Raw genomic sequence first — 14,841 nt, 5'->3', positions numbered from 1 at the left:
CAAGGAAACACCGAGTGAGTTTATAACTCAGTAAGTCATAAGCTATGCACTACCATCCATCAATAACATTATCACAAGAGAAAACAAAATGGAACGAGGCTAATTACTCCATCCATTCCGAACCATACCCTAGTTCCTCCAACCTATCGGTTCAATTTCATACCAATTTATGCATTCACAATCCACATACTCATCAATAGGATATTCGAGGCATTTTCCTAAATCATTTTATTTTCGTTACAAACATACAACTAAACGGCCTTTCACCCATTCTACGATAAATTTTATGTACGTGACTTCAAGTATATTTGTCACATAGGTTCAAACTTACCAAGCTCAACACCAAGTATAGACATAGCACCTATTAGCCATGAACTCAAGACACTTACCCGATCCGCTGTCCATGATCGACTCAATAGTGTCGCACACATAGTGTCCATAATGATTCAAGGATGTATATTAAGTCCGCACACTCAGTGCTATATAGTCAACTCGCACACTTAGTGCTACATAATCAAACTCGCACACTTAGTGCTACATAGTCAATTCGCACACTTAGTGCAACATAGTCAATTCGCACACTTAGTGCTACATAGTCCAACTCGCACACTTAGTGCTGTACAATTTAAATCCGCACACTTAGCGCCAATCTCATGGTCATAAATGGTTATACCCGCACATTTAGTGCCGAGATTAACAACTCAACACATCTCACCTCTTTTCTTTTCATTCAACAATTTCATCATCACATACATACATGTATATATATATTTATTCATTCCATTCAGCATCATTACATAGATGTTATAACCATTTGAATTAATACCAAATATATGCTTAATGACTTACCTTAAGTCGGATGGAATGATTCCCAATCGACTACTCAATATTCTTTGCTTTGCCTTTGCTTGTTTCCCCTCCTTTGGATTCTTGAGCTAGAATAAATAAGTTAATAGTTTAATTTATCTTGCAAGATATTCATAAATATGTAAATTTAATGATTCCACTTCTTCTTGCAACCCTCCTTGTTCCAAATATCAAAATTTCAACTAATGTTTAGATTACATCTCAAAGCCGAATGCATCATCATTATCAAAATAACATTTGGTCATCATTTTGTCATTCAACACATTTTTTTTCACTTCATAAACATTTTGACCGTATACTTCTAAACTAGCAAAAGCTCCCCATTTATTCGTACTATCTTTTAAATACTATCAAGTTCATATACTTCTAATTTCTTAAGTTCAACATCTTAATGCCCATTATAGCCACTCCCATAATCTAAATTTAAAAATCGGCAACACCCACATTTCAACTATCTTAGCCGAATACTCCTCAACACTTAGACTAAAGTATGCACATTAAACTTAATACAACTTTCATTATACCTTTCACCCTAAAACATAATTTATAAATCTTGCCCTTCCTTCCATGTTTCGGTCAATTATTCAAATTACCTCATAGCATGAACATTTTTTTTTCAACTAATCTAGCATGACTCATTCGGCCTTAACAATGAACCACTTTTCATACAAGGACAAAAATAAATCAAATGAACCTTCCATTTAAACCCCATTCTATCTTCTACTCATTCAATAATACATGTAAACAACTACTAATTCTAGTACTTTGATACACGGTTTAGTGCCCAACCATCATAAAAGTTTGAATTTTTCTTAATATTGTCAAAATACATTCACAAATTAACTTAAACATATAAGAAGATTTAACTAACACTTCAAAACTTACCTCCTACTAGCAAGAAGTAGTGCCGAATTGCCTAAATGAGAATTTTCCTTTTTCTCTTCTTTGGTTTCGGTTTTGGCAAGGTGGAGAAGAATATGAACACTCCTCTTCCCTTTTTCTCTTTCATTCCATTTTATTATAATTATTTTAAGTCATTTGTTAACTAAACAAAACATAATAAATTAGAATAAGTGGAGCACCATCACTCCTTGGCCGGCCACCCATCATCTTTTGGGCAATTTGACATGCAAAACCACTCTTTTTGGTACATGCACTAATAGACCATTTTAAATTAGACTATCATATTTTTACCATGTCTCAAATCGATCCCAATTAATAATTTCTCATGCAATTGGTAAAATTAGGGAGTGAAACTTCCACATACTCATGTTCACACATAATAAGCATAGAATATAGCAAGTAATTATTTTTACGACTCGGTCTTGTGGTCCCGAAACCACTTCCCGACTAGGGTCAATTTTGGGCTGTCACAATGAAAGTAACCGAATGCACATATATTTATACCAAGACATCATATACTTCAAAACCAACTATCAAGGCATAAAGCCGAACCTTCAAAATCAATTATCAATACACGTTCAAACATGCCCTCCTACAAATATACAAGTTCTCCCTTGGTTAAACTAAATCATGCTTTAAGGTTTAACACATTTAACCATTAGAGAGTTAATCAAATTAGCATTCAATTATTCTATACACCCACCATTAACCGAATCTCATTTAATCAAATTTATTTCTTGACAATTTCATCACATTCGGTCATTGGTAATTTAATCCTATAAAAAGTCAAATTTTACTTCAATTCACTAAGGTGAGGTTATTATAATTTAACCTCTATTTCCGAATGCCCCCTTCTCCATAAAACCATCAAAATTTCAAATTATAATAGGTTCATAACTCATTTAACCACTAATTCCATGCCAAGCATAAAAAGGCCATGGGTTTTACACCTAACTTACAAGACCATAAAACATAAAGGTTTAATGTTCATCTTTAACACAATTACCACACTTCAAACTAAATTTTCAGCTTCATATATCCCACACCAGATTTTTTTTTTCCATGCTCAATTTCCATGGCCGAATGAAATTATGCCCTAATTCATGAACTTAAACAACATTGGCCAACTTTCCAAGCTCATTTGAGCCATCAAGCACATTTAGTTTGTTCATACTCAACTAGAATCAATTATCCTCCCAAAATCATCAAACATACAAAATATACCCCATTAAGCTCATGACCGATTGCTACATGCTTCATGAACACAAAAATTTTCACATGGGTCTTGTTGCAAGCTTCAAAACCAACCAAAATTCACAACTTTTCAAAGAAAATAACATGAACCTTACCTTATTTGAAGTCTTCTTTTGCCGAATGCCCTAAGCTCAAAGGTTTCTATTTTGTTTCTCAACTCACGGCAAGAAGAAGAAGAAATGGCCTTGTTATTTTCACCTCAAACATGTTTTATTCATTTATTTCATTAACTTTTATTATTTCTATTTTATGAAACCACTTTCTTTAATATAAACAAATATATTATTAACATTATTTACTAACATACAAAGCACAAAATACCAAAATGTGTCATTCATGCCCATCCTTGCCGTCCACTACCAAGAAAAAGGAATGTTTAACATGCAAGTCCCTCATGTTTCAAACCATGCAATTTTTAGCCACTTCCAATTAACCTATGACATTTTCAAGATTTTTCACATAAGCCCTTTTTTATTTATTTCACATCCAAATGACAAAATTTAAAGCATGAAATTTTCACACATACTTATTCATAAATAATAAGCATAAAATATAACAATTAATTATTTTTTGTGACTCGATTTTGTGGTCCCGAAACCACTTTTCGACTAGGGTCAAATTAGGGGTGTCACACCGTCAACGAAAACCTGTAAACCGTTATACCCCGAACGATGATACCACTCCTAGTTCTTTCCAATTTTAAGTTATGTAAATTTCAAGTATTATGTGATGTTTGTTGTATTGGTTTAAGGTTTCACAACTTATATATTAGTGTTTTTTTATTTAATTTATTATAAAATCTTTTAAAGTATTAAAAGTTGCAACTATTAATTTTAAATATAATTTTAACACTAAATAATACAAACTTTATTTCTAAAAGATCATAATATAGACATACCTCAGTTACAACATTTAATTTCTTTCAGACCGTGAAGATTGGCTAGTGTAGACGTTTCCATGGGGACATTTGCTCCTATTATGGCCAACTGTTCTACATATGGTGCAACGCTTTGGATCGACTTGTTCTCTTACATCCATGTCGTTTCGAATCCTTGTTATTGTCGGTCTACCTTTGACTCTCCTACGTAGTGACCGATCAGGCAACATCTCGAATGCAGGCGATTGCACTTCCCATGTCGATATATCCCTTAATACAGGGAACTCGTTACCCCAAATACGCAATGTACGTTCAAGTTTGTATACATCATCGATATATTGTTCGACATTCAAACTATAGGTAGCACAAGCTGCAACCACATGCGCATACAGGTACCGTAGTGCTTGGAACATCCCGTACTCACACCGCCTATTTCGGAGATCAACTCCATAGGACCGTGGCGGGATCCCTGACCGACGACTGATATACTCTGTCACTCGAAAAGTTTCCAAATTTCGAGAATATAGTTCTACATTCATCAACCTAGCCCTTTGAGTGTTATCTTTCATGGCATCTCTGATTTTTTCGATGTACAAGTGTCCTGCCTCTAACTGTTTTGCTTGTTTCAACCCCATTTTTGGCATTAAGGTTGCTAACCTGTAAAATATAGCTGAAAAAACAGCTGAAATTGGCAAGTGACGCGTACGCCTTAAGACGGAGTTAACGGCCTCAACAAGGTTAGTTGTCATATGGCCATAACAGTACCCCTCGTCAAAACATTGAGCCCATTGTCACGGCTCCATGCTACTCAACCACTGTGTAAGAGAAGGTTTGCAGCCCGCCATATCAGTCTCTAACCTCGCCAACTTATGTCTAAATCGGTGTGGTTCCAGCTCGTACCCTATGTATATATTCCGATAAAATACGTTAAAATTAGGAAATGGACTAGAAATAATTACAAATACGAATTTAAATACGATATTTTTACCCATGTTGACAATTCGTTTGCGCCAGTCTTTGTTCTTATACTCATTGTGGAAGTTCACAGCGATGTGACGAATACAATAGACAGACCTCCACAGAACCTCCGATTGCCGAATTGCAGCAACAAGACCCTTCGATCTGTCAGATATAATGCAAATGTTGTCGTGCCTGACAACATGTCTCCGTAAGTTTCGAATGAAATATGCCCATGATTCAGAGTTCTCCGACTCGACGATGGCAAAAACGATTGGTAGTACATTTCCATGACCGTTTTGTGCAACTGCAATCAGAAGTATCTGCGTGTATTTTCCATAAAGCCATGTTCCATCAACTTGCACTACCGGTTTGTAGTGGGAGAAGGCCCTAACACATGGATCGAAAGTCCAGAATAGTCGACGAAACACTCTTTTTCCCAGTTCCAATTCTCCATTAGGGCCTCTATAAGGCAACGTTTGCAAGTCCACGACAGTTCCTGGGACATACTCTACCTTTGCTGAAATCCAACTCTGAAGTTCATTGTATGACCCATCCCAGTCGCCGTACAATTGTTGCATGGCCATTTGTTTCGCCCACCACGCTTTCCTGTATGACACTCTGTACTGAAATCGAGTTTGCATGTCTGCAATCAATGTCGACACAGGAATGATTCGGCTATCTTTCACCAGTGGCATGATGCAGTTGCAAATACTTTTGGCATCCAATTTTCGGTGGTCTTGAGACATACGTGCGACAGTACATGTATGACGCCCTTCTAATTTTCGTATTTGCCACTGTTGAGTCCACTGTATAAATGCAGCATGAATTCGCCAACCACACCCAACGTCGGCTCTCCAACATTCCCCAACGTATAATGTCGGTGCAGATTTGGAAACCTTGTAATCAATCGACAACTTCATGCTGTATTGTTTGATGGCAAACACACAATCTGCCTTGTTCTCGAACTATTGCCCAACGAACAACTCGTCGAACTGTGAATTTGACGCCAACCTATGAGCAGGTACTATATCAGCGTACTCAAGGAACTCGGATGCATGCGCTGCATCTGGATCTACGTTCAACATGTTGCCTCCAAGTTCATTTCGTAAAATAATACCATGACTCGGGTTACAGAATGAAGGGCCGTGAACATCTTCAACCTCCTCCGGGCCTTCATCATTGATATCGTCCGGAACCTCATCAACAGCGGGGTCACTAAAATCTTCAACGTTTTGATCAGAATCTTCACCATTATTGGTTATTTCTCTGACATTTGTCTCAGTGCTTATTATCACCTCTGGATGTATTTGTAGACGGGGACCGAGGGTTGGGTTGTTGTACGAACTCCCACCATAATTAGGAATTTTGGGTATCTGCGACGTTCCACCGCATTCTAATTGGCCTGTCCATCCAACATTAAGATCAAAATCAAATTTGCGATGTTGACTTATTGGGCTAACATTCTCAACAGGCTCTAAGTCTGCTAACTCAGCAAATAATTCAACTGGTTGGGGGTTCACACTCCCAGTGGACCACCATATTTCCATCATAGTGCCCAAGTCATCATTATCTAACAGTTGCATCGCACAAAATTTGAACGGATCTGTAGAGATTGGAAACGTGTAAAATAATTTGGACATCGCCCTTCCACAACGGATAGCTATTTTCGCACTGATCTACCTTTTTATTTCTACTAGCTTCACATTTTTTTTGAATCGCAAACCTACTCTTTGCCGGCCTTGAAATACACAGCCAATATCACCTTCTACAATTTCACCATAAAAAACAACATACACCAAAAACACCTCATTATTCATTTTTAACAAATTTTTTGAACTTTTCCACTTGACACAACAACTACACCACTCTATATATAAAAGAGAACCAAGAGGTGGAGCCATAAAGAATGGCTCCACCAAAATACTATGATTTTTTAGAGTATAGGGGGCCCCGTAGCAATTTTGCCATTTCCTAGTGGAGCCAAATAATTTGGCGCCACCAATTTTCAAGTTTGACAGCCAACTTATTTGTTTCAGCCTTTTTTTTTATAAAGTTTTGACTTTCTTTTTTCTTTTTTAAGTCCTTATTTATTTTATTTATTTCAAAAAATTTGAAATGTATTTTTTAAAAATGTTTTATAATATATATATTTTATAAATATTAAAAATATATTTTCAAATTATTTTTTAAATATTAAATATATTTTTAATATTATAAAACATTTAAAATGATTTAAAATATTTTTAATATTTTAAATGATTTTAAATATTTTTTAAATTTTACATAGAATTTTGAAATTTATAATTTTTATTTATTTTTAAAAATATTTAACATTTTTAAATTTTTTATACAAATTTTATTTAAAAATTTAAATGTTTAAATGTTTTATGTTATTAAAAAATAAAAACAAATAATAAATTTGAAAGATCATATCTTTAAATTATTTTAATATTTTATATTATTAAAAATATGGTTAATATTTAAAAAATAAAATTTATAATTTTCAAAAATTAATTTGAGAAATATACATTTAAAATTTAAAAAAAATCTAAAACTGATATTTAAAATTTTAACAAATATATATTATAGAACATTTCAAATATACATTACAAACTTTTAAAAATTAATAATAAGAAATAAAAAAATTAAATAAACTAAAATAAAATAACAGAAAAATTATAAAATCTTAATTTAAAAATTCTATGTAAAATTAATAATATATTAAACATACATTTCAAATATTATAAAATTAATAAACAAAATACAATAAGAAAATAATGTAAAACTTAAAAAAAATTAAAGAAAAAGACAAAATCTATGAAAAATTAATCTAAAATTTAATTTGAAATGTATAATAAAAATAAATAAAATAGATAAAAAAATAAAATAAGAAAAAAATTAGACTTCAAAAAACTAAAAAAAAAAGAAAAAATAATTATTTTTTTAAAATTTTAAAAAATTAATTTGAAAATTACATTTTTAAAATTTATAAATAATTAATTTCACAAATATATATATATAAAGTTAATTTTTTTTAAAAAACAATAATTAAAAAATTTAAAAAAATATTATAAAACATTTTAAATATATATTACAAATTTTTTAAAATTAATAATATAAATTAAATAAGTAAAATAAATTAAGTAAATAATATAAAACTTAAAAAAGAAAAAAATTTAAGAAAGAGACAAAATATAAGAAAAAAATAAAATAGTTAAAAAAGTAAAAAAAGTAAAAAAAGTAAAAAAAATAAAAACTTGACAAATCAGAAAAGTAGTGGCGTCATTTAGAATGGTTCTATCTAAAAATAATTTTTTTAAGTCTCCCGTTTTTCTAGATTTTTTAGTATTTTTTTAGTATTTTATACTGGTGGCGTCATTCAACATGATTCCACCAAAAAATAATTTTTTAATACCCCTAGCTAACGTAATAAAGTGGTGACGCCATATCATATGGCTCCACTACATTTTACTGTAAAAAATAAATTAAAAAGAATAATTATTTTAATAATTAATTTATTTTTAAGGTTACTTTTATAAAAAAGCCAGTAAATGGGATTGTGTGGGGTGACCCGAATCGGTCATTAACCGACTCATAAGAGTAGACAAAAGCTCCGTAGGTTGTTGGTAACTGCTGCTCTTTAATTGCTGGCAAATTCACTCTTTCGTAAGACATTTTTTTAAATAATAAATTTATTCTTTCCATGAATCTTACATTGTAATTCAAATTCTACGTTTCTTGCATTTTCTATCTCTATTCCCTTCACTTCGTCATTGTTGCATATTTAGAAGCTTTTGCTTTTGTGGGGTTAAGTTCTTATTTAGCGTCTTTGAGGTTTAGTTATCCTTTAGGGTTCAACCTATAAAGGTTTGATTTTTTACCGGAAATTTTGCTTTTTTGGGTTGTTATGTGTTTGCTGAGATAGCTTGGGTGGGTTTACTTTGTTCTGAATGTTATAGATTTTGGTGGCTGTTTGATTTTTTCTCTGTCTGGAAACTGTGCATTCTCACGGTTGGTTTTCAAGCTCAGTATCAGGCCCTTGCGCAACTGAGGGTAGCTCATCCCCAACTCCAAGCACGCTTACAAGCTCAAGGGTTGTCCCTTAACCAAGCTTTGAATTCTGGTATTGGGAGTTTAGGCTCGTCTTCGCTCTCCATGTCTACCCTGGCCGTGCAAGTGCGAAGAGGATCCTTCAAAACCCCCGTGTGTCCTCCTGATGTGCCTAAGCCAAACACAATGCCCCCTTTGAGAACAATGGAATTTACACCCCTGCACATAGAAAGAAGCAGAAGCTTTGTGAGAAATAATGACGGGAAAGAGTGGCAGCCATTCTTCCAAAATCTGCCTTGTATACCCAACTTCTGGAGTTCTAGGAACGGGTTGATTTTGAGTTAGCTCGTAAAAGAAGTTGATATTCAGGAAGCACTGGAGTTCTAGGAACGAGTTGATTTTGAGTTAGCTCGTAAAAGAAGTTGATATTCAGGAAGCACTTACTAACCCACCTTCTGTTTGAAAAACTCTTCGAATATATGTTTTCAACACATATGCTAGTCACATTAGGATAGTTCCAAAGAAGCCTAATTCAGAGGTCCCTACATAGACCCTTAAGATAATTGAGAGGTTCTTGGAAGATGGGGTAGATCCAGATCAGCCCGGGTTTGTTCTAAAATCAAACCCCTTGTACCCTAAGTTCTTATCTTTCTTCAAGAGAGTAACAAATTCCTTGGATCAGGGACTATATTTGAATAATTATATCATTAAATGGGAGCATGTACGATCACCTGCACCTCATGAAGGTTTTGAACTGAAGAGAAAAGCAGATAAGGAGTTCACTGTATATATACGGTCGGAAACAAATTATGTACAGCAGAAGTTCAGGCTTTCTTCAGCTTTAATTTGAAGTCCTTGGTATTGAAGTTGATACGTGCCCCAGAACTTTTGCTGCAATTTGGCATTATGTGAAGGCTAGAAAACTTCAGAACCCAAATGATCCATCTTTCTTTAATGGTGATGAACAACTCCAGAAAGTTTTTGGGGAAAAAAGGTTAAATTTTACCGTGGTTTCGCAGAATATATCACAACATTTGTCTCCACCACAGATACATTTGAACACAAAATCAATCTTTCCTAGAATAGTCCTGCAGGAACTGCATGCTATGATGTGTTAGTTGATGCCATGATTTGTCTTCTCTGTTGGCAAATGTAGAGAAGTGCAAAGAGATTGATGCTTGTCATGAAGCAATATGTGCTAGTGTAAGGAAAATCCATTAGCACCATAAAAGGTGTGTGTTCTTTCTAGGCTTCAATCAATCACCAGTGGAATTTGTTAATGCTTTAATCGAGCCTCAGAGCATGGATCTAAAATTGGTAGCTCGAGAAGCTAGTCAAAGTGCTGAAAAACTGCAAATCAGAATTCTTCAACCAACCATGGTAAGCTCTTTTTTTCTGTTTTATTACAATTCTTGTTGAGTTTTGAATCATTTTCCTCAAGTTCGAAACCCGAGCCTGTCACTTTGGATGTGCAGTTATTGCTGCTAATAGCATATTGAATTGTGATTGATTTGGTAGAAACCCGTCTTTGATTGGCCCTTCAACATTATTGCTATTTAATATGCGTGCCTTGTCAAAACTATTTATTGAATCTTCCCTCTGATATCTGAATTCTAAGTAATACCATTTCTCAAGCTTTTTTATGCTTTTACTAGAAACCACATGTGAATCAGCAGACCCGGATCTTGTTTAAGCTTTGAGATTGAATCTTCTTAAAGATTTTTTGATTGATATGTGACCACCTTTCCAATATTTGACATTAACTTTCCTGCGGTAGTTGGAGTCCACTCTTTCATGTGTATAATGCATGCTTGGATTATACACACTTGGCTTCCCTAAATAAATTTCTTATAGAAAACCTAATGTTTATGAAAAGGATGAAAACATAATCAAGTTCTATTTTGGTCAGTATAAATTTTTAACAGGGTCAAGGATGCTGTTATCTAAACTGCAGGCCAGCTGCTAGAAGTGATGCACCAGGAAGCACATGAATTATCATTCTGAAAGCATTGATAGGCCTCACTTACTTCATTGATTTGAATCATTTACCTACTGTAGAGTGTAGACCTTTCCCTTAATTGAAGTAGAATGTATAACAGGAAGCAGCCTTTATAGGCATAATAACCATACTCTGATAACAAAAAATGGAAATTAGCAAGGTGGTTTATTATTTTGTTCAATCCATTATTAGCAACACAAAGTAGCTTGTTTATTGCATTGTCTCCTAGCAGATTTCTTGGTTTATATCTATCATGGAAATGTCGTGTTATGAGTGTAGTTGTTTTGTAACTTGGTGAAGCATCAAGGAGAAGACTTGCCAGGACTCAGCTTATCTAATTCTAGCCAATTGTGACACAGAATTTTTTTCCGAGTTTAAATGGTGATGAAGAAGCAAGAGCCGTGATAGTAGGTTGTATACTGGAGAATGGACTTTTGAAGCCTTCAGAAGAGGTCATTGATGCCACTTGTAAGTTAACAGAAGGATAGCTTCTGTCTTATTCTTGTTTTATCTTAGCTATTCTTCAAAATTTATCTTTTCCAGTATCTTTCCTTTGCAGGCTACACTGGATCAGATATGGAAAACTTGGTGAAGGATGCATCTATGGGCCTCTTAGGAAGGGTCTGAGACAAGGCATAGAAATTATAAGGATGAAGAAAAGGATATCCAGCCAGTAATACTTCAGGTAATGACATGCAAATCTGCAGTAAATTGCACCCATGTCCACACGGTGAACTCTTTTTAGCATGATCACTTGAAGCCATCTTGTTTTCGTGTAGGATGCATTAAGAGGCCAGACCATCGGTTTCTCTGTAAGAATTGGCATGTATGAAGAATGGAACAATGTAGAAGCTTATCTATCATTAGAAAGACCGATAATTGAAGATTGGAAAAATTTAGAAACTTTTCTATGTTTTTAGAAGGACTGAAAATAAGAAAATAAGAAATTGTTCTTTCTTTCAAGTGGTGGAAAACAGCCACAGTTGTAAGCACTAATCAGCATGTTGTACTGGAGGTGTCCATGGGGACCCGACCAAAAAGAAAGAAAAGCATCTTGTACCAGTTACATTCATCTTTCTTTAACCTCTATGAAAAGAAAGAAACTTCTTTGATGTCTATTTTGTGTTATTAATCTTTGTTTTTCTTGTTTATTTCTTTGTCCCCGAGCAAGATGAGAAAGAACAAAAACAAAATTCCTCATTCTAGTTAAGTGTGAAGTTCTGGGTCTCTATCTAACACGTATGCCATTTGAGCTAAAGCTTCTATTATAATCGTAAAGATTGCTTTGAATATTGAAACAGGATACTGAAGAGAATAGTCTATCTTTGAATATCATAGGTTGCTTTGAATTTTAAAACAGGATGCTTTCATTATACATGCTGTAGGAAATTAATATTATTTTGAATATTTAATACTGTTCCCACTTTAAAAAATCAATACATGTGACATAATCCTTCCAAACATGCATGCATGTACATTTCTGACCTTGTATTAGAGGTGATTAACTAAGCTCATGCTCTTACAATCACAAATTTGTTGCTTGAAGGACAACTACATGATTTTGAATCAACGATCTAGATTGATGCCAATAATTATGAACGATCTGATAAAGATTTGTACAAGTATGTGATTGTTTTAGCTAATATTTTTCCTCCTAACTATAATACAGATGAGACATGATAGCATATTGCCATCTTACATTGCTCTTACAAATCTTTTTTTTTTTTTTTTAAATTTCAGAAACATTGATTCTCACTAAAAAATGTATTTTTTAAAGTCTTATATTGAATGATCTCGTTTCTTGATCAAAACCTTTAGTCCACCGGCCATGTGAGCCGTCAAGAGTGGCACAAAAATAGGCTTTTCTGATCCGATTGGTTTGATTTCAAACTGTCTCAGTATGGAAGCCACCACATATTTCATCTGAATGAAGGCCATATCTCTTCCAAGACAAATTCTTGGTCCTGCCTGAAAAACTGGAAACTTGTATGGACTTACCTTCTTTAGTGATCCTCCCTGGTGACTTGGTTCAATAAACCACCGGCTCGGTCTGAACTCGATGCAGTCCTTTCCCCACAACGCTTCCATCCTCCCCATTCCATAGGGAAAATAGGTTACCCTATCCCCCGCCTGGACTAAAGTACCATCAGGTAACATATCATCCACCATGGCATGCTTTGAGTTCCAAGCTACCGGCGGGTAGAGCCTCATGGACTCACAAAGAGAAGCTTTCAACAATTTCAGTCCCTCCAATGATTCATAATCCGACAATATTTTATCATTTTTCTGTATCTCTTTCAGCAGTTCTTGCTCTATAACTGGATGGCATGAAAGCAACCAGAAGAGCCATGTCATTGCTGCTGAAGTTGTATCCCTTCCTGCCATGATGAAGTTAATGATCATATCTCTTATCACTTCCTCATCGCAACCAGCCAATATCAACCTCGATAGGAGATCTTCACCGCAATTCTCTTGGCTTTCATCCATCTTTTTCTTCCTGTTACGAATGATTTCCTCAATATATGCATGAACTTCTTCAACAGCATCCCTGAGCTTTTTCTCCGATCCAACTCCGAGCCATTTCTTGACCTTCCAAACCAATAACAAAGGAGCGGCTCCACGTTTGGCGCATATCTCCGATGCCATGTCGAAAGCTTTGTTGGGAGGCGAAACAAGCTGAGAAGGGTCTAAAACACAGTGATCCACCCCTAATGAGACCTTGCAGATCATATTGAACGAAAGTCGTCTCAGCAAGTCCTGTAAGTCTACCACTGCTGATGCCGCAGCCAATGATTCTAACGAAGGTAAAAATCGATTCTCTACCTCTTCTTTCAATGTGCTCATCACGAATTCTCTCAAAGAATTGGTGCTGAAAGCTTGGCTTGCTAACTTGCGTTGAATGCGCCAAAGCTCCCCATCCACATTGAATATCCCATAGCCAAGAAAGTCACCCAGAATTTCAGTGAAAGGCTTGCCTTTAGGGAAGTTATTGAAATTGGTTTTCAGCATGTACTCAACGTTCTCCGAGTTTGCGGTCACAACAGTCCTTCGAGTACTAAGCCGGTTAATCACAATTGTATTGGTGTCCGACTCCGCGATGAGCTCTGTATACCAATCTATCAAACGAGTGCGGTTTTTGTAGAAAGAAATCATGCAGCCGATTATAGGATAAGTTGGGGGGCCATGTCCTGCTAATTCTGAAACTCTGCAGACTTTACATAAGATTGCATGCAACAAAGAGAAAAACACTGATATCAACACAAACTCCAAGGGCACAAGCTTAAAGAAAGACATGAAAATTCCCATATTAGCATAAAAATGGCAGAATTTGATGCTTCTGCAACTTCAACATCAAGGGGGGCTTGCAAAACTAGCTTCCTAGATGGTTGTACGAGAATATATATATATATATTCAGCTACTCGTTTCATTATTTTTAAAACATTATGTTTTTTTCTTGCTATAGTCATTAGTACTTTTATCAAAATAATGAATAGGTATAGTTGACCCACTACCAAGGTGGATTAAGAGAGAAAAATAATATTTCTATAAAATATTTTAAAAAAGGTAGAGATTTATTATGATATTGTGCTCTACCTGAGGTTCACCAACAATAAATCAATGAAATTTGAATCAACTTTTAATGTTGGCTTTATTTTCAAAACTTACTTTGTTAATCTTCGATGTGTTGGATATGGTAAATTTAAAGGTTTTGAAATAAGATATAGATGAGTGTGTTTTCTTTGCCAGGTTTTTCTACAAGCTTGTAATTATTTCATTGTTTACTCTATTTCTCTTCTTTTTCAAGAAGATTCTTTCACAAAGTGATTAAAGAATAGGGCATGTTGGTACAAAGCTCCGGTAAGGAAAAAACTCGAACACACGATCGAAACTCGAAAAGAAAAAGAAGAAATAGGACAGGCTCCAAGGCAT

At 34.6% G+C, this 14,841-nt stretch overlaps 2 protein-coding genes and 1 pseudogene across 2 annotated transcripts; 1 reads left to right on the top strand and 2 right to left on the bottom strand.

Moving 5' to 3' along the window:
- Positions 1–3,936: 3,936 nt before the first annotated feature.
- LOC107960456 (uncharacterized) lies at positions 3,937–5,781 on the bottom strand. The gene is made up of 3 exons (XM_041112009.1): positions 4,890–5,781; positions 4,697–4,802; positions 3,937–4,558 (listed from the first exon to the last, which is right to left on the bottom strand). The coding sequence occupies exons 1-3, from the start codon at positions 5,779–5,781 to the stop codon at positions 3,937–3,939; spliced, it is 1,620 nt and encodes a 539-aa protein (XP_040967943.1).
- A 3,386-nt stretch (positions 5,782–9,167) lies between these two features.
- Positions 9,168–11,537, top strand: LOC107960455 (SWI/SNF complex component SNF12 homolog; annotated as a pseudogene).
- An 814-nt stretch (positions 11,538–12,351) lies between these two features.
- Positions 12,352–14,566, bottom strand: LOC107960454 (cytochrome P450 94B3). Its single transcript, XM_016896802.2, has one exon. The coding sequence runs from the start codon at positions 14,214–14,216 to the stop codon at positions 12,690–12,692; it is 1,527 nt and encodes a 508-aa protein (XP_016752291.2). The 5' UTR covers positions 14,217–14,566; the 3' UTR covers positions 12,352–12,689.
- Positions 14,567–14,841: the final 275 nt, after the last annotated feature.

Source organism: Gossypium hirsutum, chromosome A05 (genome assembly GCF_007990345.1).
Source record: "Gossypium hirsutum isolate 1008001.06 chromosome A05, Gossypium_hirsutum_v2.1, whole genome shotgun sequence".
NCBI lineage: Eukaryota > Viridiplantae > Streptophyta > Magnoliopsida > Malvales > Malvaceae > Gossypium > Gossypium hirsutum.
This window is presented reverse-complemented; position numbering and strand designations above follow the sequence as displayed.